Source organism: Thunnus maccoyii, chromosome 1 (genome assembly GCF_910596095.1).
Source record: "Thunnus maccoyii chromosome 1, fThuMac1.1, whole genome shotgun sequence".
Classification (NCBI taxonomy): domain Eukaryota; kingdom Metazoa; phylum Chordata; class Actinopteri; order Scombriformes; family Scombridae; genus Thunnus; species Thunnus maccoyii.
In genome coordinates this window covers 40904660-40931442 of record NC_056533.1, presented here as the reverse complement: position 1 = coordinate 40931442, position 26783 = coordinate 40904660, and the positions used below count along the sequence as shown (strand labels likewise).

General features: G+C 40.5%; 1 protein-coding gene across 5 annotated transcripts in view; it reads left to right on the top strand.

Annotated features, from left to right (window-relative positions):
• Nucleotides 1-26783, top strand: part of vps13c (vacuolar protein sorting 13 homolog C) — a 100306-nt gene that overhangs the window by 20778 nt on the left and 52745 nt on the right. For all 5 annotated transcript variants that reach the window (XR_006099228.1, XM_042428348.1, XM_042428270.1 and 2 more), the window contains 19 exons: nucleotides 1553-1682; nucleotides 11322-11439; nucleotides 11526-11658; nucleotides 12168-12240; nucleotides 12405-12505; nucleotides 12589-12742; nucleotides 13738-13817; nucleotides 14219-14278; nucleotides 15012-15162; nucleotides 15236-15352; nucleotides 15493-15596; nucleotides 15891-16058; nucleotides 18875-19179; nucleotides 19998-20145; nucleotides 20224-20332; nucleotides 24696-24823; nucleotides 25192-25348; nucleotides 26034-26113; nucleotides 26430-26489. Coding sequence is in view for 4 of the 5 variants with exons in the window: in XM_042428348.1 (XP_042284282.1) it covers nucleotides 1553-1682; nucleotides 11322-11439; nucleotides 11526-11658; nucleotides 12168-12240; nucleotides 12405-12505; nucleotides 12589-12742; nucleotides 13738-13817; nucleotides 14219-14278; nucleotides 15012-15162; nucleotides 15236-15352; nucleotides 15493-15596; nucleotides 15891-16058; nucleotides 18875-19179; nucleotides 19998-20145; nucleotides 20224-20332; nucleotides 24696-24823; nucleotides 25192-25348; nucleotides 26034-26113; nucleotides 26430-26489 (2376 nt within the window). In the remaining variant the exon portion in view is untranslated. The remainder of the gene's footprint in view (nucleotides 1-1552; nucleotides 1683-11321; nucleotides 11440-11525; nucleotides 11659-12167; nucleotides 12241-12404; nucleotides 12506-12588; nucleotides 12743-13737; nucleotides 13818-14218; nucleotides 14279-15011; nucleotides 15163-15235; nucleotides 15353-15492; nucleotides 15597-15890; nucleotides 16059-18874; nucleotides 19180-19997; nucleotides 20146-20223; nucleotides 20333-24695; nucleotides 24824-25191; nucleotides 25349-26033; nucleotides 26114-26429; nucleotides 26490-26783) is intronic.

The following is a 26783-nucleotide window of genomic DNA, read 5'->3' as shown; positions in this document are numbered from 1 at the left end:
GTGTTGATTAGAACACGTGTGTTGATTAGAACGTGTTGATTAGAACACGTGTGTTGATTAGAACATGTGTTGATTAGAACACGTGTGTTGATTAGAACGTGTTGATTAGAACACGTGTGTTGATTAGAACATGTGTTGATTAGAACACGTGTGTTGATTAGAACATGTGTTGATTAGAACGTGTTGATTAGAACACGTGTGTTGATTAGAACGTGTTGATTAGAACGTGTTGATTAGAACATGTGTTGATTAGAACACGTGTGTTGATCAGAACACGTGTGTTGATTAGAACGTGTTGATTAGAACATGTGTTGATCAGAACACGTGTGTTGATTAGAACGTGTTGATTAGAACACGTGTGTTGATTAGAACGTGTTGATTAGAACACGTAGGTTGATTAGAACGTGTGTTGATTAGAACACGTGTGTTGATTAGAACACGTGTGTTGATTAGAACGTGTGTTGATTAGAACACGTGTGTTGATTAGAACGTGTTGATTAGAACACGTAGGTTGATTAGAACGTGTTGATTAGAACACGTAGGTTGATTAGAACGTGTGTTGATTAGAACACGTGTGTTGATTAGAACACGTGTGTTGATTAGAACGTGTGTTGATTAGAACACGTGTGTTGATTAGAACGTGTTGATTAGAACACGTAGGTTGATTAGAACGTGTGTTGATTAGAACATGTGTGTTGATTAGAACGTGTTGATTAGAACACGTGTGTTGATTAGAACGTGTGTTGATTAGAACACGTGTGTTGATTAGAACGTGTTGATTAGAACACGTAGGTTGATTAGAACGTGTGTTGATTAGAACACGTGTGTTGATTAGAACGTGTTGATTAGAACACGTGTGTTGATTAGAACGTGTTGATTAGAACACGTGTGTTGATTAGAACGTGTTGATTAGAACACGTAGGTTGATTAGAACGTGTGTTGATTAGAACACGTGTGTTGATTAGAACGTGTTGATTAGAACACGTAGGTTGATTAGAACGTGTGTTGATTAGAACACGTGTGTTGATTAGAACGTGTTGATTAGAACACGTGTGTTGATTAGAACGTGTGTTGATTAGAACATGTGTTGATTAGAACATGTGTGTTGATCAGAACACGTGTGTTGATTAGAACATGTGTTGATTAGAACACGTGTGTTGATTAGAACGTGTTGATTAGAACACGTGTGTTGATTAGAACGTGTTGATTAGAACACGTGTGTTGATTAGAACACGTGTTGATTAGAACGTGTTGATTAGAACGTGTTGATTAGAACACGTGTGTTGATTAGAACATGTGTGTTGATCAGAACACGTGTGTTGATAAGAACATGTGTTGATTAGAACACGTGTGTTGATTAGAACATGTGTGTTGATTAGAACACGTGTGTCGATTAGAACACGTGTGTTGATTAGAACACGTGTGTTGATTAGAACATGTGTGTTGATCAGAACACGTGTGTTGATTAGAACATGTGTTGATTAGAACGTGTTGATTAGAACACGTGTGTTGATCAGAACACGTGTGTTAATTAGAACATGTGTGTTTTCAGTTGAACAGTGTGGAGCAGAGCGGTTTCAGTTCGTCTTCGTCCTTTTCTTCTCTGGAGGAGATCATGGATCGAGCATACGAGAGATACAGCGTTGAGCTGCGACGAGTCCAGGTGCTCTACAGCAAGTCAGGTAAATAATACACACACCTACACACAACTACACACAACTACACAACTACACACAACTACACACAACTACACACCTATACAACTACACACAACTACACACAACTACACACAACTACACACAACTACACAACTACACACAACTACACACAGAGAGTCCAGGTGCTCTACAGCAAGTCAGGTAAATAATACACGCTCATATACAACTACACACAACTACACAACTACACACAGAGAGTCCAGGTGCTCTACAGCAAGTCAGGTAAATAATACACACTCATATACAACTACACACAACTACACACAACTACACACAACTACACACAACTACACACAGAGAGTCCAGGTGCTCTACAGCAAGTCAGGTAAGTAATACACGCTCATATACAACTACACACAACTACACACAACTACACACAACTACACACAGAGAGTCCAGGTGCTCTACAGCAAGTCAGGTAAATAATACACACTCATATACAACTACACACAACTACACACAACTACACACAACTACACACAGAGAGTCCAGGTGCTCTACAGCAAGTCAGGTAAGTAATACACACAACTACACACAACTACACACAACTACACACAACTACACAACTACACACAACTACACACAGAGAGTCCAGGTGCTCTACAGCAAGTCAGGTAAATAATACACGCTCATATACAACTACACAACTACACACAACTACACACAGAGAGTCCAGGTGCTCTACAGCAAGTCAGGTAAGTAATACACACAACTACACACAACTACACACAACTACACAACTACACACAACTACACAAGAAGAGTCCAGGTGCTCTACAGCAAGTCAGGTAAATAATACACACTCATATACAACTACACACAACTACACACAACTACACACAACTACACACAGAGAGTCCAGGTGCTCTACAGCAAGTCAGGTAAGTAATACACACAACTACACACAACTACACACAACTACACACAACTACACAACTACACACAACTACACACAGAGAGTCCAGGTGCTCTACAGCAAGTCAGGTAAATAATACACACCTATACAACTACACACAACTACACACAACTACACACAACTACACACCTATACAACTATACACAACTACACACAACTACACAACTACACACCTATACAACTACACACAACTACACACCTATACAACTACACACAACTACACACAACTACACAACTACACACCTATACAACTACACAACTACACACAACTACACAACTACACACAACTACACACAGAGAGTCCAGGTGCTCTACAGCAAGTCAGGTAAATAATACACGCTCATATACAACTACACAACTACACACAACTACACACAGAGAGTCCAGGTGCTCTACAGCAAGTCAGGTAAGTAATACACACAACTACACACAACTACACACAACTACACAACTACACACAACTACACAAGAAGAGTCCAGGTGCTCTACAGCAAGTCAGGTAAATAATACACACTCATATACAACTACACACAACTACACACAACTACACACAACTACACACAGAGAGTCCAGGTGCTCTACAGCAAGTCAGGTAAGTAATACACACAACTACACACAACTACACACAACTACACACAACTACACAACTACACACAACTACACACAGAGAGTCCAGGTGCTCTACAGCAAGTCAGGTAAATAATACACACCTATACAACTATACACAACTACACAACTACACACAACTACACACCTATACAACTATACACAACTACACACAACTACACAACTACACACAACTACACACAACTACACACCAATACAACTATACACAACTACACACAACTACACAACTACACACAACTACACACACCTATACAACTATACACAACTACACACAACTACACAACTACACACAACTACACACAACTACACACCTATACAACTATACACAACTACACACAACTACACACAACTACACACAACTACACACCTATACAACTATACACAACTACACACAACTACACAACTACACACAACTACACACAACTACACACAACTACACAACTACACACAACTACACACAGAGAGTCCAGGTGCTCTACAGCAAGTCAGGTAAGTAATACACACTCATATGCAACTACACACAACTACACACAACTACACACAACTACACACAACTACACAACTACACACAACTACACACAGAGAGTCCAGGTGCTCTACAGCAAGTCAGGTAAGTAATACACACTCATATACAACTACACACAACTACACACAACTACACACCTATACAACTACACACCTATACAACTACACAACTATACAACTACACAACTATACAACTATAGAACTACACAACTACACAACTACACAACTATACAACTACACAACTATACAACTATACAACTACACAACTACACACCTATACAACTACACAACTATACAACTACACAACTATACAACTACACAACTACACAACTATACAACTACACAACTATACAACTACACAACTACACAACTACACAACTACACAACTATACAACTACACAACTATACAACTACACAACTATACAACTATACAACTACACAACTACACAACTATACAACTACACACAACTATACACAACTACACACAACTATACACAACTACACAACTATACAACTATACAACTACACAACTACACAACTATACAACTACACAACTACACAACTATACAACTACACACAACTATACACAACTACACAACTACACAACTACACACAGAGAGTCCAGGTGCTCTACAGCAAGTCAGGTAAATAATACACACTCATATACAACTACACAACTACACAACTACACACAACTACACACAGAGAGTCCAGGTGCTCTACAGCAAGTCAGGTAAATAATACACACCTATACAACTATACACAACTACACACAACTACACACAACTACACACAACTACACACCTATACAACTATACACAACTACACACAACTACACACAACTACACACAGAGAGTCCAGGTGCTCTACAGCAAGTCAGGTAAATAATACACACACCTATACAACTACACACAACTACACACAACTACACACAACTACACACCTATACAACTATACACAACTACACACAACTACACACAACTACACAAGAAGAGTCCAGGTGCTCTACAGCAAGTCAGGTAAATAATACACACTCATATACAGCTACACACAACTACACACAACTACACACACCTATACAACTATACACAACTACACACAACTACACACAACTACACACAACTACACACAGAGAGTCCAGGTGCTCTACAGCAAGTCAGGTAAATAATACACACACCTATACAACTACACACAACTACACACAACTACACACAACTACACACCTATACAACTACACACAACTACACACAACTACACACAACTACACAACTACACACCTATACAACTACACACAACTACACACAACTACACACAACTACACACAGAGAGTCCAGGTGCTCTACAGCAAGTCAGGTAAGTAATACACACCTATACAACTACACACAACTACACACAACTACACACCTATACAACTATACACAACTACACACAACTACACAACTACACACCTATACAACTACACACAACTACACACCTATACAACTACACACAACTACACACAACTACACACCTATACAACTACACAACTACACACAACTACACAACTACACACAACTACACACAGAGAGTCCAGGTGCTCTACAGCAAGTCAGGTAAATAATACACACCTATACAACTATACACAACTACACAACTACACACAACTACACACCAATACAACTATACACAACTACACACAACTACACAACTACACACAACTACACACAACTACACACACCTATACAACTATACACAACTACACACAACTACACAACTACACACAACTACACACCTACACAACTACACACAACTACACAACTACACACAACTACACACAACTACACACAACTACACAACTACACACAACTACACACAGAGAGTCCAGGTGCTCTACAGCAAGTCAGGTAAATAATACACACCTATACAACTATACACAACTACACAACTACACACAACTACACACAACTACACACCTATACAACTACACACCTATACAACTACACAACTATACAACTACACAACTATACAACTATAGAACTACACAACTACACAACTACACAACTATACAACTACACAACTATACAACTATACAACTACACAACTACACACCTATACAACTACACAACTATACAACTACACAACTATACAACTATACAACTACACAACTATACAACTACACAACTATACAACTACACAACTATACAACTACACAACTATACAACTATACAACTACACAACTACACAACTATACAACTACACAACTATACAACTATACAACTACACAACTATACAACTACACAACTATACAACTACACAACTACACAACTACACAACTATACAACTACACAACTATACAACTATACAACTACACAACTATACAACTACACAACTATACAACTACACAACTATACAACTACACACAGAGAGTCCAGGTGCTCTACAGCAAGTCAGGTAAATAATACACAACTACACAACTACACAACTATACAACTACACAACTATACAACTACACAACTATACAACTATACAACTACACAACTACACAACTATACAACTACACAACTACACAACTATACAACTACACACAACTATACACAACTACACACAACTATACACAACTACACAACTATACAACTATACAACTACACAACTACACAACTATACAACTACACAACTACACAACTATACAACTACACACAACTATACACAACTACACAACTACACAACTACACACAGAGAGTCCAGGTGCTCTACAGCAAGTCAGGTAAATAATACACACTCATATACAACTACACACAACTACACAACTACACACAACTACACACAGAGAGTCCAGGTGCTCTACAGCAAGTCAGGTAAATAATACACACCTATACAACTATACACAACTACACACAACTACACACAACTACACACAACTACACACCTATACAACTATACACAACTACACACAACTACACACAACTACACACAGAGAGTCCAGGTGCTCTACAGCAAGTCAGGTAAATAATACACACTCATATACAGCTACACACAACTACACACAACTACACACACCTATACAACTATACACAACTACACACAACTACACACAACTACACACAGAGAGTCCAGGTGCTCTACAGCAAGTCAGGTAAATAATACACACACCTATACAACTACACACAACTACACACAACTACACACAACTACACACCTATACAACTACACACAACTACACACAACTACACACAACTACACAACTACACACCTATACAACTACACACAACTACACAACTACACACAACTACACACAGAGAGTCCAGGTGCTCTACAGCAAGTCAGGTAAATAATACACACTCATATACAGCTACACACAACTACACACAACTACACACAACTACACACACCTATACAACTATACACAACTACACACAACTACACAACTACACACCTATACAACTACACACAACTACACACCTATACAACTACACACAACTACACACAACTACACACAACTACACACAACTACACACCTATACAACTATACACAACTACACACAACTACACACAACTACACAACTACACACCTATACAACTACACACAACTACACACCTATACAACTACACACAACTACACACAACTACACACAACTACACACACCTATACAACTATACACAACTACACACAACTACACACAACTACACACAACTACACACAGAGAGTCCAGGTGCTCTACAGCAAGTCAGGTAAATAATACACACCTATACAACTATACACAACTACACACAACTACACACAACTACACACCTATACAACTACACACAACTACACACAACTACACACAACTACACAACTACACACAACTACACACAGAGAGTCCAGGTGCTCTACAGCAAGTCAGGTAAATAATACACACCTATACAACTATACACAACTACACAACTACACACAACTACACACCTATACAACTATACACAACTACACACAACTACACAACTACACACAACTACACACAACTACACACCTATACAACTATACACAACTACACACAACTACACAACTACACACAACTACACACAACTACACACCTATACAACTATACACAACTACACACAACTACACAACTACACACAACTACACACCTATACAACTATACACAACTACACACAACTACACAACTACACACAACTACACACAACTACACACCTATACAACTATACACAACTACACACAACTACACAACTACACACAACTACACACCTATACAACTATACACAACTACACACAACTACACAACTACACACAACTACACACAACTACACACAACTACACACAACTACACACAGAGAGTCCAGGTGCTCTACAGCAAGTCAGGTAAGTAATACACACTCATATACAACTACACACAACTACACACAACTACACACAACTACACACAACTACACACAGAGAGTTCAGGTGCTCTACAGCAAGTCAGGTAAGTAATACACACAACTACACACCTATACAACTACACAACTATACAACTACACAACTATACAACTACACACAACTACACACAACTACACACAACTACACAACTACACACCTATACAACTACACACAACTACACACAACTACACACAACTACACACAGAGAGTCCAGGTGCTCTACAGCAAGTCAGGTAAGTAATACACACAACTACACACAACTACACACAACTACACAACTACACACCTATACAACTACACACAACTACACACAACTACACAACTACACACCTATACAACTACACACAACTACACACAACTACACACAACTACACACAGAGAGTCCAGGTGCTCTACAGCAAGTCAGGTAAGTAATACACACAACTACACACAACTACACACAACTACACACCTATACAACTACACACAACTACACAACTACACACAACTACACACAGAGAGTCCAGGTGCTCTACAGCAAGTCAGGTAAGTAATACACACAACTACACACAACTACACACAACTACACAACTACACACCTATACAACTACACACAACTACACAACTACACACAACTACACAACTACACACCTATACAACTACACACAACTACACACCTATACAACTACACACAACTACACACAACTACACACAACTACACACAACTACACAACTACACACCTATACAACTACACACAACTACACACAACTACACACAACTACACACAACTACACAACTACACACCTATACAACTACACACAACTACACAACTACACAACTATACAACTACACAACTATACAACTATACAACTATACAACTACACAACTATACAACTATACAAATATACAACTACACAACTATACAACTATACAACTATACAACTACACACAACTACACACACCTATACAACTATACACAGCTACACACAACTACACACAACTACACACAACTACACACAACTACACACAGAGAGTCCAGGTGCTCTACAGCAAGTCAGGTAAATAATACACACCTATACAACTATACACAACTACACAACTACACACAACTACACACCTATACAACTATACACAACTACACACAACTACACAACTACACACAACTACACACAACTACACATCTATACAACTATACACAACTACACACAACTACACAACTACACACAACTACACAAAACTACACACCTATACAACTATACACAACTACACACAACTACACAACTACACACAACTACACACAACTACACACAACTACACACAGAGAGTCCAGGTGCTCTACAGCAAGTCAGGTAAATAATACACACCTATACAACTATACACAACTACACAACTACACACAACTACACACCTATACAACTACACACCTATACAACTACACAACTATACAACTACACAACTATACAACTACACAACTACACAACTATACAACTATACAACTACACAACTATACAACTATACAACTACACAACTATACAACTACACAACTATACAACTATACAACTACACAACTATACAACTATACAACTACACAACTATACAACTATACAACTACACAACTATACAACTACACAACTACACACAGAGAGTCCAGGTGCTCTACAGCAAGTCAGGTAAATAATACACACCTATACAACTATACACAACTACACACAACTACACAACTATACAACTATACAAATATACAACTACACAACTATACAACTACACAACTAAACACAGAGAGTCCAGGTGCTCTACAGCAAGTCAGGTAAATAATACACACCTATACAACTACACACAACTACACACAACTACACACCTATACAACTATACAACTATATAACTACACAACTACACAACTATACAACTACACAACTATACAACTACACACAACTATACAACTATACAACTATACAACTACACAACTATACAACTACACAACTATACAACTACACAACTATACAACTACACACAACTATACAACTACACAACTATACAACTACACACAACTATACAACTATACAACTACACAACTATACAACTACACACAACTATACAACTATACAACTACACAACTACACAACTATACAACTACACACAACTATACACAACTACACACAACTATACACAACTACACAACTACACAACTACACACAACTATACAACTATACAACTACACAACTATACAACTATACAACTACACAACTATACAACTACACAACTACACAACTATACAACTACACACAACTATACACAACTACACACAACTATACACAACTATACAACTACACAACCATACAACTACACAACTATACAACTACACAACTATACAACTACACAACTACACAACTATACAACTATACAACTACACAACTACACAACTACACAACTATACAACTACACACAACTATACACAACTACACACAACTATACACAACTACACAACTACACAACTATACAACTACACACAACTATACAACTACACAACTATACAACTATACAACTATACAACTACACAACTATACAACTATACAACTATACAACTATACAACTATACAACTACACAACTACACAACTATACAACTATACAACTATACAACTACACAACTATACAACTACACAACTACACAACTATACAACTACACACAACTATACAACTACACACAACTATACAACTACACAACTATACAACTATACAACTACACAACTATACAACTACACACAACTATACACAACTACACAACTACACAACTACACACAGAGAGTCCAGGTGCTCTACAGCAAGTCAGGTAAATAATACACACTCATATATAACTACACACAACTACACACAACTACACACAACTATACAACTACACAACTACACAACTACACAACTATACAACTACACACAACTATACAACTACACAACTACACAACTACACACAACTATACAACTACACAACTACACAACTATACAACTACACAACTATACAACTACACACAACTATACAACTACACAACTACACAACTATACAACTACACAACTACACAACTACACAACTACACAATTATACAGCTGTGGAACTACACACAGAGACTTCAGGCTTTCTCCTTATTGAATCTGTTATTGATTGGTCGCAGGTGAGGCCTGGAAGGCAGCTCGGCTGCAGGCTTCGTCCGTCCAACACATCCTGCAGCCGATGGACTTCACTGTCCAGCTGGCGAAGTGTATGGTGGAGAAGGACGCCCGGATGCCCAGGTATGGATCTCACCTGTGGACAGAAGACTCACTGGCTGTCTCACCTGCACGTTACCAGAATGTTTAAAAATGTCTTTGTTCTTCAGGTTTAAGGTGTCAGGCGAGCTGCCGCTGTTGCATGTTAAGATCTCGGACCAGAAGATCCAGAACATTCTGGATCTGGTTGACAGCATCCCGCTGCCCCACATAGGCTCCTCTCCCTCCACGCCCACCGGGAAGGTGCGCTTGGTTCAGTCCAACTTTAACTTACAGTCATGCCCACAGAAATAAAGACCCTGTTAAAAGCTGTCAGCGCTTTCTCACAGTTTAAAGTTCAGTCTGTCAGCGAGTCTCAGGGTTTTGGGAGTGACCGGGGAGAAGTAAGGGGGTGACAGAGGGATGTTTTGGAGAGTGATGGGAAGAGGTTTGGAGGATTGCAGTGGGAAGTATAGGGGAGTGACAGAGAATCTTAAAAGGAGAAGTAACAGCAGAGAACTGGGAACAGTGACGGTGAAAGTTTGGGGTCGAGGAGGTTTGAGGGAGTGAGAGTTTGGAGGAGTGAAGAAAACTTCGGTGAATGATGAGGCTGGTTTACAGGAGTGATGTGGAGTCACAGGGAACATTTAGGATTGAAACAAATGGAAGTTTGGTGCCTGATACTGGGAGTTACTGGGTGTGCTGGGGAATGTTTTGGGGAGTAATAGTCAGGCTGCAGCTGAGTACATATTTGGGCATGTTTCCTGCTGCAGGCGCTGTCGTTGGCGGAGGTGAGGCCGCAAGTCCTCAACCTTCACCCCTCCCTCCTTGATGCCATGGAAACAGGTTGAAAACTATATATGTTACTATAGACAGTGTATATATACAGTATACATATCACTCATCACATGGTTCATTCCTTGTTTATCCGGCTTTATTTAGGCTTATTGTTTATGCGTTTAAAGAATCATTCTTATATTACGATTGACATTTCTGTTGCCACGTGTCAGATTCAGATGAAGACACCAGTGAGAAGTCGATAGATGAGGATCACCAGCGCTCAGCTCTGGAGGAACTCACCGACGTTCACTTCAAGTTTGAAGTCAAAGAGGTTTGTTTGCTTTTAGGAGTTTTGACGTGAATAAAGTTTGATATCCAGCTCCTCAGAGTCAGCAGTGACCGTGGTGTGTTCAGGTGCTGCTGGAGCTGACCCGGCAGGTGGACCAGGAGAAGACCGTCCTGTCCTTCAGCATCTTTCAGCTGGGAGCTGAAGGGAAGAGGCGGAGCTTCGACCTGAGCGTCACCTCCTACCTGCACAGAGTCACATTGGACTACTGCGACGTGCCAGGTACAGCACTCACATCATGATTTTATGTTCAATAAGTGATGTAATGATCCCTGATTGGCTAAAACTAATCAGTTAATGAATCGGCCATCAGCTGTAATCACCTGAAAATGACACAAAAGCAGCATGAGTAACTGACAGAAACACCTTTCAGACGGGTCCTGCTCACAGAAATGTTCTGGTAACGTAATGGGTCCAGACATCGGTGAGTCGAGGTCGGACTTGAAACTCTATTTATCGAACACTGGATCATTTGATAAATGGAATGTGGGATTATAAAGAGGACAGGAAGTCCAGCACTGCCTTACACTTTCACTTACTTTCACTAAAGGGGGGGAGTGTGGTGATCGCCCACCTCATTCAAAGGTGCTGCATCAGACCTGTCAGAGAAATCTGATTCATATTTTATAAACCACACCTTCACCGTTAGCCAGTCCAATCACCAACTGCCTCGTGCCCTGCGAGGTTTGAACCCAGCCTCTTTAAAGTTTATATTACGGAGACTGACTTGGTATTTTTATGATTGTGCTTGAGGAGCTGGATTATTCCTCCAGGTATCACGCTGTCTCTCCCTCGCTAACCTCCAACCTGGCGAGCCTCATCGGAGTCAAAGGGCAATAAATATACAGAACTGAACGCCCACGACAATAAACACACAGCAAGAGACAACATATAGAAGGCACTACAGTTCAGATTAATAAATATATGAAGATGCCCATAAATGGAAAAAACTGTTTCCCCAAAGCATAATAAGACCTTATGAATTTTCTTGGTTTGGGTTCATATGAGTGTCGTATATTTTCTGGAGGCTTTTGGTTCGGTTGGTATACAAAATGTGTCAGACTAAGGTCTGACTGGCACCCAGGTGAAAATAACACCAAACCGCTTCAAAACAATGAACACAGAATGTAGGTAAAAGTTTAAAGAGCAGAAACAGATGAAGCAGCTCTTCTGTCCATCCAGAGCTCATCCAGCCTGTATGTGTTGATCTGTTTCAGACGGCAGGAATCATCCTCTCCACCTGATCAGCTCCTCAGAGCAGCAGGGCTCCAGCCTGCTGAAGGTGGAGTTCATCAAGGTGAGCACAAACACAGTCACCTGTTCACCTGCAGACTCACCTGACACGCTCAGACACACGACTGGAGCTCAGGTAGACCAGTATGAAGCTGCAGAGGAAACCAGAGTCTGTGTCAAACCACGTCAGGTTTTTTAAAGTGTCAAATGTATATTGAGTATAACTGTGAGCAGCATCAGTCAGCTGGGAGTTAAACCTCCAGACAGACGCTCAAGACCATCAGAACTCTGCAGACTTCTGTTCAGTTTAGAAGCAGGCAGCAGTGAAAAGTCTCCCGTCGGTATAAACCTGCAGGTTCAGATGCTGAGAATGAATATCCAGTAGAAGTCTTTACATTCAGGTCTGTAAATGATGACAGTGTGATAACAAACATGTGATAATGCAACATGTTTGTGGTCCTGCAGGCCGACCCCAGTGGTCCCAGCTTCCAGACGCTGTTCAACAACACCGAGCAAACACTGAAGGTGGGTCGAGGAGGCGTTTCCATAGTAACAGAGGCGAGGCAGGGCGTAGAGAGTCTAAGCTGTTTCATTTTAATGATGTTTTGTTGTTATGTGTTCTATTTAAAGCTGTTTATTAGTTGAAGTAAACATAAACACAAATACGTATTAATACAAAAGTACATCATTAAAAAATTAAAATTAAAAAAGGGTCAATTAACACAATTAATGTGTTATGAGCTCATGAAGCACGAATGTTCTGAAACTGTTACATGATCAATAGTTAATATTTAGTTAATAAATAGTTTCATGTGTTTTCAGTCTCAATCTGCTGGTTTTATCTATGAATTGAAATTAATCTATAAAATATCAGAAAAAAAGAGAAAAATCCAAGGCGACGTCTTCAGCTGTTTCTGAAGGTTAATTATATATTATATATATTATATATATTATATAATATATATAATATATATATTATTATTATATATGATCAAATGATTTTGGTTTGTTTCAGCTGTTTTCTTTTCTGAGACGTTTGATGAATTATAATAAAGTAAAATATGAAACAGAAGCAGGTTTGAATATTTTACACATTTACTCATTAAAAAGTGAAATATTATTTAAAATATATTTAAAATATTGAACTTTGAGGTTCAAACTGAAGCTGAAAGGAAACAGATTTCATTCATCTTTGTTTTTGAGTCAGTTTGTGACGGACAGGTATTTACAGGTGTCTCTTTACCTGCTGCTGTTGCAGGTGGAGTTTTCCTCTCTGGACTTCCTCCTTCATACTAAAGCTCTGCTGTCAACAATCAACTACCTGAGCAGCGCTGTGCCGCTGCAGTTTAGCGCCGCACGCAACCCGGACTCCAAGAAGCAGGTGGAGAAGGCCGGCCAGGGCAGGACAGGTGAGTCCAGACGTCACTGACAGGTGAGTCAGTGTGACAGGAAGGAAGTCATCTGTTTGTTCTCTCTCTGCAGCATCTAAAGAAGCCAAAGATGGTGGCATGTTCAGCTTCAAACTGTTCGCCATGTTGGGCTGTTTCCACGTGGAGGTGTGTGACGATCGCTGCAGCATCGCTGACATCAGAGTGCAGGGTATGAAATCAAACCACCTGAACAGGTAGTATGTGCACATGATGTCACGCTACCTTCAGGTTCCAGTCAGTTATTAAAAAGCCGACAGAAACAATTTAACCATAAACGATGACATGTCACCGACTGTCGCCGCCCTGCAGGAATCGATGCATCAGTGTTGGTGCAGGCGAAGCAGACGGAGGTGTTCGCCCGACTCAGAGACATCGTGGTCACCGACGTCAACCCCAAAACCGTCCACAAGAAGGTCTGTCAGAAAAACACCTTATAGTCATGACTGTTTCTGTTTCTCATGACTGCTCCGCTCTGCAGAGGTCTGATCCGCATCAAGGTTTTGTAAATGTGTCCATAAAGACTTCAGCACATCTTCACTCTGACGTACATGAAGAAGAAGGTTTCTGTCTTTTAGTGCAGGAAACAAACACGTTATGTTTGTATTCAAAGGTTGAACATCACATGAGGTTGTGATGTCTGAGCCGCTGTCTCAGTGTTAACATGAGCTTCATGACATGATGTAGACCTGCCCCCTCTCTCCCGGCAGGCCGTGTCCATCATGGGTGAGGAGGTGTTCAGCTTTAAACTGTCCCTGTTTCCGGGGGCGACGGTGGGGGACGGATACAGCGACACGTCGAAGGTGGACGGGAAGGTCACGATGCGTCTGGGCTGCATCCAGATCGTCTACCTGCACAAGTTCCTGATGTCACTGCTGGTCAGACGCCTGCTCAGACACATTATATATACATATGCACACAACACACATACAGACAGGTGACAAATGGAAGGAAAACCTGGTCCAGGTCTGAATGCTGGACCCCTACAGTGAGGGGGTCTGGTGGCTCTGTTATGCTGGCATGGTTTGGGTCCACTTGTCCCCTTAGAGGGAAGGGTCACTGCTAATCAATACAGAGTAGTTGTGAGTGATCAGCTTTATCCTGATGGGAGTGGTCTCTTCACAGTCACCTGATCTCAACCCAGCTGACGTGTTAGACAGCGCTCTTCATCATCATCATCATCATCATCACAGGAGGAAGATCTTTATGAAGAATGATGTTCATCAGCCTTGTTATTGATCCTACAGTCTCTGAACTCTTCTGGAGGGATGAACATCATTCTTCATAAAGATCTTCCTCATGTGGTGTTGTGATGATGATGATGATGATGAAGAGCGCTGTCTAACACGTCAGTCCTAAATCTCCCAGAAAGAAATGTTTCATCATAGGATGAAGGTGATCGGTGTTAGACCGGGAACATGAACTGAACACACCTGTGAGTGACATCACTGATGACATCACTTTAACTATGTCTGTGTGTAGAGACTTTATATTTTACTGCAGGAATCATCAGCACCACATTGTTTACATGTGAGTCACACAGACATAAACTCACTCTGCTGTGATCAGACAGGCAAAGAAATGTGAAGATCAATACAGAGCTCACTGACTCCAACATTATAATACCCAAAGCATGATGGGAACTGTAGTTCCAAACATCACAACATGATTAAACTGAAGAAGATGATCTTTCATTACTGTTCTCTAAAACCCTGATACTCATCCATCATCATCCATATCAGGCACATGTGTGCTGATAACCTGATAACAAACACAAAACTCTCTCAGACATTATAAATCTGTGTATGCCCGCTGACATGATCAATAATGGCATTTCTCAGTAAGACATGCAGTGATTCTGGCAGCAGCCTGGAAGTAAATAAATAAAATAAAAACAGGTGAAGCTGAAACTATAAACTATTATTATCTTAAATAGAAACTCAGTCACTGTGGAAGAATTTATTTAGAAGCTTAAACTTTAAAAGTGATCCTTACACTCTGATGTTGCATGTTTCTCTACAGTTTCCTTCTTGTCTCTCATGTTTCTTGTCTTGTTGATGTGTCTTGTCCTTCCAGGCTTCTTTTAGCATTCAGTATGCGTCTGCTGACGAGGTACAGCTTTCAGCATGCAGCTCTGAACTGACCCCACTGCACCTTCAGTCCACCTTAATTATCACCCGCTTTAAGGTTACCAATGAGACGCGCTTGCTGCGAACAGCTTAACCCTCGTCCTCGACTCAGTGTTGCTTTCAGTCGTGGACTCGGTTTAATCTGAATGTGAGCGACTCATTGTAACAGCGTTTAAACCCTCAGACGGCTGGAGAGGAGAAAGACAGACAGTCACAGACATCAGAGCAAACACGGAGAAATAGGAACTCGTTGCAGATTCATCACATTGAACATCATCTGAGATTTGAGTCACTGTTGAACAGAAACTTTAATGAACTTTTATAACATTTATTGTTTGTCTGCCGTCTGATCATCAGCTGATATCTCCAATAATCAATGTAATATGTCGGCAGCTGAGTCTTAAAGCTCAGACATTGGAGAATCTTTAAGAACTCACCAACACTCCTGTATGTTTCTGCATCAGTATGTGATGAGTGTCGACATCATCAGAAACCACATCTCTGCTCTACTGTTAGTGTCACATAATCAATCACATGTAGCGTTCCTATCCGTCTATATTTATAGATAACTGATGCTGTATCTAGATTTCTGTTAAAAATGAGTCACATTAGCTAAACACATCTGGCTCTTTAAACTCTGCCTGATGCAGGGAATCCCGCCCATCTGTGACGTCAGGGACATCAGAACAAGCGCTCCTATTGTTGACAGGCTGAGCATGGACAGAGGGATGAAAGAATGAATGGATGAATACAGAAATGAATGTTGCAATGTACAACATGTGACATCAGTGCTATGCAACTCACTGTGCTGCCATCATTAACCCCCTCACTGCCCCCCCATCAGTCACATGACCTCTGCTTGTGTCAACTCACTCTCTTAAAAATGCTTTCGAACTCTGCTTTTGTTTCATAAACTTTTTATATTTCAGTCTTGTATTTATTTTTTGTAAAATCTTCATATTAACGAAGCTTTGTTCAAATATGGCAGTTGATGTGTAAATGCAAAAACACATATGTGTTTATATTATATACATATTACACTTCCTGAGCACTTTATTAGGAATACTTGTGTAATCTAATGCAATGCAATAGAACAGCTCTGCCATAAATCCTAATTAATGTTTATTACTGAGGTCTACTTGACTGCTTTATATTATATATATATCATATTAAACCCATTAACACACATGAGGGGGGCAAAATATTAGGAACCCTGTAGAATATAATACACTACAGTAGACCAGCACAACCCACCATGACCTCAATAAAAACATAAAGTAGAATTATCAGCTTTCTGACAAAGTCATCAAAAACTGAAAATATAGCTGCTTCATAACAGTAGAACTGACGGCGGAGCTGTTGTGTTGGACTGCAGTAGATTACACAGGTGTTCCTAATAAAGTGCTCGCTGAGTGGATTTGTTATGACAGTGAGGTTCAGGTTTATGAAACAGAAATGACCACAAGTACTCCTGAACACTCCTTCATGGCGTCTGTCTGTAAGTCTTCATCACGTGACGCTGTACGTTGTTTGTCTTCTCACTCTGGACTTGTTTTGTTCTTCAGATGTTTGTCGATAACTTCCAGACGGCTAAAGAGGCTCTGAGCGCCGCGACGGCTCAGGCGGCAGAGAAGGCGGCGTCCAGCGTTCGGGACTTCGCTCAGAAGAGCTTCCGTCTCTCCATGGACATCAACCTGAAGGCGCCGCTCATCATCATCCCCCAGTCGTCCACCTCCCATAATGCCGTGGTGGTGGATCTGGGTCTGATCACGGTGGGAAACAGCTTCGTGCTGCTGCCAGCTGAAGGCTTCTCTCTGCCCGCTGTGGTGGAGAAGATGGACATGAAGCTGACACAGCTGAAACTCTCCAGGTATCACAACACTTCATCTGTCAAAGGGCATCCAAAGGGCAGTGAAACACATATAAATACAAACATGTAGAAATGTGTGAAAAACACAAGTTAAAACCTTTAAAAAGAAGTGAAATTCTAACTAAAACTAAAATTCAATTAAAATTTTCGATTCAGTTTTATTTATAAAGCACCAAATCAAACCAGAAGTTATCTCAGGGCTGTTTCCACATAGAGCAGGTCTAGACTGAACTCTTTAACCTACAGAGACCCAACATTCCTCCATCAGCAGCAGGAAAACCTCTCCTTTAACAGGAAGAAACCTCAAGCAGAACCGGACTCTAGCTGGCGCCGTCTGCTTTGACCAGTTGGGACTTTGTATACTGAATGTGTTGATGTGATAACGCGTTCAAGGTGATACCTTCATTATGATTTGGAACTATTTAAAAAGCTGAGAGATGGCAGAGAGAAGAAAGAGAAACATGTCTGTCAGTTTGTGCAGATGAAGATGTGAAAGATGTTTGAAGGGAACCGACACACTGAAGGAACTCTTAAAGCTATTATTCTAATGTTCATTCAGTTTTACAGGCTTTTCTCTTGATTATCAGTGATTCTTCTGCACACATTTACCTCCCTGAGAGGAGAAGAATACCAACAGATTAAGGAAAATGTTTGAACGAATTCATTAAAGATCTATAAAACAGTACAGAAAATAATGAACTCTGTGAATTTGGTTGTTTCTGTTGAACTGCTGACTCAGATGTCTGAGCGTCCTTGAACACACCTGATGAAGACCAAACTGTCAACAGAAAGATGACTAAATGTCACATCATTTTCAGAACCACACTGAAGAGAGACTCCTCTCAGCCAGACATTGAGATCCTTCAGCCAATCAACTTGGAGCTACTCGTCACCAGAAACCTGGCAGCTTCATGGTTCACCAAGATCCCGGGAGTCCAGGTCCAGGGAGTCCTGCGGTCCCTGAACGTACGTCTCATGTGTGTTTGAAGTCAAAGTCGGATTGTTCTTCAGACTCGTAATTAAACTGTCATGTTTATCTGTCAGATGAGTCTTGGTGAGGAAGACCTCGGTGTGCTGATGAAGATCCTAGTGGAGAACATCGGGGAGGGAAGTAAAGAACACAGCATGGATGTCAACAGACAGGTGGCTCAAGGTAACTAACTGTCATTAGCTGTGATGTTAATGTGTTTTTAATACAGTGATTTTAAAATGTTTGCTAATTGCATAACATTAAACATAAAGAGTGAGAGGATCATTGCCGCCAACCTCCCGGGCCGATTACTTCCTGTTTCTGACAGATTATGCCACAGTTACTTAAGTCACTTTTATTGGGAAACATGTCTGGAACTAAAGGAAAACATCACCAGTGTAACATGACAGGGAAGATTAGTGCACTTATTGAGCAGAAATTTACTGAACTGCAGCCTGGACAGACTGAGTAACCGCACTGAAGACAGCGCTGAACTGAAACAGAGAGCTGAGGGTGAATACTGCACATCTTCTCTGGAGGGCAGAGTTGCTAAACTTCAGCAGAGAGTTAAGACCTTAAGCAACCGAGCTGAGGGCCGCGAAAATAGGAGCTGCAGAGTTAACATACGAGTCATCGGTTTTGAAGGAGGTGCAGAAGGGAAGCAGGTAATCGGGTTTTTAGAAACCTGGCTTCCAGACACACTGGGACTGGAGACCAAATGGGGAACTATTAAGATCGACGGGACACAGAGCACCCGGCCGCCAAAGAAAAACTATAACTGGCCTGTTATCATCAAACTGCACAGTTTCAATGACAGTCAAAGGATTCTTACAGCGGTCAGGGAGAAAGGCAAGCTCGCCTACCAGGGCAGCAAGACATCCGCCAGGATCTGTCAGCCCAGGCAAGGGAGGCCAAGAACAGCTTCTCCAGAGAGGAGTGTGGTTCCAGATGTCACCTAGTCAGCTTATGCTTCACGTTTAACAGAGAGGAGTGCACCTTCAGAAGTCCACAGGAGGCGGACGACTTCCTGAGCAGGAAAATTTATAGAAGCATCTTTCGTTTGTGTTGCTATTTCTTGTGTTTTTTTTCCTTATCACTGTTTTGGGTGAAAGTTGTGTAGAGTTTACTTGGCTCTGTGCAGGACTACTGATACACATTGTTAGATATTACTGTTTTAGCCAACAGTACCAATGTAGACGCTCAGTTACCATGGTTATCCCTTTTCTTTTTTCACTTACACACTTACTAACTTCACACTTAAATATAAACACTGAGAGATACATTATCTATTCTTCTCTGTTCATGTTGCTGTGAACTGCATTAACCTAACAATCCTCCCCGCAAACATCTGTTAATTTACTGCACCTCTCAGACAACAATTACAGACCTTAAAGTCGTATGAACCCAAAATAAACTTAGATTTTGCTGTTATTTACATTCAATAAATGGATTAAAAGGATGCAGAAATAACTACATTGTGATGCCAATTTGTAAAACATTTGAATTCATGCTTTGTCTCTTTTCTGAAGGGAGTTCAGATTGATCAGAGCTATGCTAACACTGATGCTAACACTGATGCTAACACTGATGCTAACACTGTGGCTGCTCCATCCACACTCAGTGTCATCTAAAGGCATAAATATGGAAGCGACATGTTTATACACAGATACTTAATACTGCGGAACTTTAAAATCATATAAACTCACTGGTATTTAAGATGTTTATTATTGAAGACAGCAGCTGAGGGCTGTGTGTGAATTTGGTTTTAGCTCCGGCTAAGTTAGTGAAGATAAATCCATTTTTTAATCCCAGCAGTCACGAAAATCAGTGCACATGTCAGAACTGATCTGTAGTGATCGGGCGTAGCCAGCAGGCTCCATGATGCCTCCAAATGCAGGGCCGTTAACTTGCTTGGATGTTCATCAAATTTGGTTGGAAGTCAGCCATCTTGGATTTCATGCATCAATTTTCATTTTACGAACACGGGCAAAAACTCATGAAACGTTCAAACAGTTGGGCTTGGGGGTGGCATGTCGGCCCCCTAATTACTTTGAGCATTTTTGAGGTGCAAACTCAAAAACTCACAAAATTTGCACATGCATCAGAAGTGGCGTAACTTGTTATCTGATGTGGGTCTTGGGGTTGGATGTGGCAAAATGGCTCGAAGGCACCCCCTAGAAATGTTCAAAGTCAAAGCCCCAACCTTTAAATTTGATGTATATGTAAATTTGGCAGATGTAACATTTTCAGACTTAACCTGAACACATCTACATGTAAAATATTTAGTCATAGTGCCACCTACATCATCCAATTTACATTAAATTTACATGGTGTGTTCTACACATGATATACAGCAACATGACGTATAATTAGTGGGTGTTCTCTAGCGCCACATAGTGGACACAGGAAGTGATAGTCATCTCCTACATGCAATGTCCAATATTCATGAAAATGTAGATCCATGTCAGTTGCCTTCTGGTAAATGTGTTGCTGCATTAGTATTTCACAGTATTTCATGTAGTATTCCCTACATGCAACAGGAAGTGAAGCCTACATTACACAGTTTCTAAGAAGTCATCTCCAGCACCACATACCGCAGACAGGAAATAGGTTGGAGACACAGAGAGCAGAATAACAACAACAATAACAAAAACAATAATGATAATAGAGACGTGGCTAGCAGCAACAAGCAGCAGTAACAGCCGGGAAGGACACCAACAGAAAAGAAAAAAAGTTTCGGGCTGGATCCCGGGGTTTCCTGCAAGATGAGAAAGCACAAAAAACTCTGGGGAAGAAGCCAAGTTGCATTAATGGTAAATGAATGCATATAGATGGAGAGGAGGAGGAGAGAGGAGCTGTATATGACTACTAGATCTGCCACTGCCCTTTCTTTAATCTACATTGTGCTAGTGATCACCTATCAGTTTCCACATGTTGCACAAAGTGTAAAACACATAAACGCATAAATGTCTTGAGATGATTTAAGTTAATGTGAAGGGCATTAATCATAACATCGAATGCCAGAAAATCCTGTCTTTCCTTAAAAAAAGAGAAATGTCAGATAGCCTTCCCCCAAGAAACCCAACTTTCAGATCTGGAACATATTAAATTAAGGAGGAGCTGGGTGGTCCAGCTGTTCTACTTCTCACATAACTCAAAAAGCAGGGGGGCAAGCTGCTCTCAAAACTTCTTGCCAGGTGGCTGGAGAACTTACCCACAACTCTCATAAACTCAGACCAGACAGACTTTGTTCATGGATGTCTGAATATTTGCAGTTTACTACTCAGAAGAAACAGAAGGCACTGACTGTCTCTCTAGATGCTAAGAAGACCTTCAGTAGGGTTGAGTGGGGCTACCTGATGTACTGGAGAGATTTGGGTTCGGGGTGGACTTCCTTAAGTGGATCCGAACCCTATAATTTATTTATATAAATTATAACAGCTATTGTCATAACTAATGGATGGCGCTCTGAACGTTTTCCTGTGATGAGAGGCGTCTGCCAGGAGTGCCCACTTAGCCCACTCATCTTTGCCTCAGCATTATAGCCATTAGTTGAAAATATATGGCTACATGATGGTGTAAGAGGAATAATGATGAGGAACACAGAACATAAAATCGCCTTGTACATGGACCATATTCTTTTGTTTTTATCGTCAGTTCTGGCTATCCTGAATTTAGTATCATATCCGGCTACAGGATTAATTTTAGCAAATCTGAAGCGATGCCATTAGGGCCCCTGAATAACAGATATTTTGTACAATTTTCCTTTTAGTTGGTCAGTTTCCAATTTCACATACCTGGGAATAAAAGCACCCCCATATTTGAAGGATCTGTGGAAACTTAATTTTGCCGCATTCTGTGCATCAGTTAAAAAAGACCTAGAGTGATGGCATGACCTACTAATGTCTTTGATTGATGAATATCCTCCCTCGACTTTTATATGTCCTACAGATGCTCCCTCTGTACTTAGCCAGGAAAATCAACCACAAATTAGAAAAGGCATTTTCTAAATTTATTTGGCATGGCAGAAAACCTAAACAGAGGGTTAAAGTATTACAACTACAACACATATGGGTGGTCTTTCTATGTTTAATTTGGTATTTTACAACTGGTCCTGTCATGCAAGCCACGTATGTCAGTGGCTACATACATATCTTAAGAGCGAGACTTGTATTGACTCCTGGCTTTGTTCTCCACTCTCCCAATGGATTCTGGTCACTTGTGATGCAAATTATAAAAGCACAATGTTGTTATATACAACAGTATACTGTGGACTCTTTTGAAAAGCAGCTAAAAACCATCTGTTCAGACAGGCATTTAGTAGCATGTGGTATTTCATGTTTTAATGTCTGTTCCGCTTGTATATTTTATCTGGTGACTTTGTTCTATTTATTGTGATTTGATTGTAAGCACTTTGTGACTAGTGTCTGCGACAGGTGCTATATAAATAAACTTTGCTTGCTTGCTTACGTCTGAGTTCTGGTCCACAGCCTCATCTGGTTACTCTTTTATTGAGCCAATCACAAATGCTTTTTTGCCTCCTCAGAGAGGGCGGAGCTTGCTGAGCGACAGGTGGTGTCGTTACAGATGGGATCTGACAGTGTGTCGGCTGCCGCCAACGGAGGTCTGAGTGAAAACATCATCAATGTTCTGCTTAACTTTGAAATCAAAGAGGTACGAAATCTACAAATACTGTGATGAGTTTGATTATGTTGTAGAAGAACATCAGACTGTGTTGATGAAACGTGTCCTGTGTGTTGACACAGACAAGCCTGACCAGGGACAGGGGTCGCAAATTAGCCTTGGCTAGAAATCCTTTATGCAATACATTTGTTTCATGTTACTTTAACCTGTTACCATGTTTTTTTGCATCGTCCCTGACAAATACACTAATACATAAATAAATAAAAAATACAGTTGAAGTTGATCATGTATCTGCAGGCCTGTTCAGGATCCTTTCATCTGACTTTATGTTTGTCAGATTGCCTTTATTCCTCTAACATGGTGGCGTTCTGATTGTCTGAGTCTGTTTCCTCTACAAGGTGCTGCTGACGCTAAAGAAGCCCAGAGAGCAGAAAGAGTCACCTTTTCTGGTTTTCCACATTGCTCACCTGGGCATCGACACCAAAGTCAGGAAGTATGACATGTGTGCCACCACCTACATCAACAAGATCACCATGAAGTGCCTGGAGTTCAAAGGTCAGAGCCTCCCAACAGACCAACGATCAGGAAAACAATTCTGCCTCTGTGAATGATGGGTTGTTAAATTATACTGTTGTTTTCCCGAAAGTGTTCTTATGCTGTCTCACAATCTACACTGTCCTACAAAGTTTGTGATGGTGCCTACTGAGTTTGAGATGTATCCTACAGAGTTTTAGATGCTTCCTACAGAGTTTGTGATGTGTCCTACAGAGTTTGTGATGGTGCCTACAGAGTTTGTGATGGTTCCTACAGAGTTTGAGATGTATCCTACAGAGTTTGAGATGGTTCCTACAGAGTTTGTGATGTCTCCTACAGAGTTTGAGATGTGTCCTACAGAGTTTATGGTTCCTACAGTTTGTGATGTCTCCTACAGAGTTTAAGATGGTTCCTACAGAGTTTGTGATGGTTCCTACAGAGTTTGAGATGGTTCTTACAGAGTTTTAGATGCTTCCTACAGAGTTTTAGATGCTTCCTACAGAGTTTTAGATGCTTCCTACAGAGCTTGAGATGGTTCCTACAGAGTTTGAGTTTTTCCTCTAGTAGTTGGTGATTTCTTGCAGGCCTTTCCAAACTGAAGATGGCTCATTGGCTCAGCTTCTACTTGGCCTGCCTGTAGAGGTTCATATCTCCACTCACAGAGTTTGTGATGGTGTCTACTCATAATGATTTCGTCTTGTTTCAGACTCGAGTGGAGAGCCACTGTGTCTCATCAGCTCTTCAGTGGAATCTGGAGCTGAGCTGCTCAAAGTACAATACTTCAAGGTGATGACATCACTAAATTACATTTTATCTGATTATCTGTTTAGGCTCCTAGGTATATAATCAATGATCCAGAAGCAGATAATAAAACTGAGCAATGTCAAACAGAAGATCTGATCAATATTTTTTAACTGTTTTCTTTAATTCTACAATCTTTTGGCTTTTTGATAGTTTTTCTTTGTATTCTTCTGTTTGATTCAAAGCATTTTAATGGATAAGTCTGCGCGAAATCCATGCAGTTGTTTTTAAATCTGCTCAGGGTCACATGACTCTGTGTCTGACCAAAATAACTTAAGAAGTGAAATGATTGCGTCCTCAGGCCGACCGCTCTGGACCAAACTTTTCCACCGTCTACAAGAACACTGAGCAGATGATCAATGTGAGTAATCAACATCAACAGCTTCCAGTTTATTGTAACACATACATACACAGTTCACACCTGCAGGTCATCAGTTCATGTGTTGTTACTGATGCTGCATCCTCACAACTTCTCTAATCATGCCTATTAAAGTCTGTGGTGTTAAAACATTATTTATACTTTGGCTCCATCTGGTGGTCAGATGAACAGCATCACTGTATCAGGCAGCAGTGCAGGAAGAGATTAATTAGGTAATGCTGTAATTTCACACTGTAATTTGGTACTAATTATAGAGAAAATAGGAATTCTCTTTAA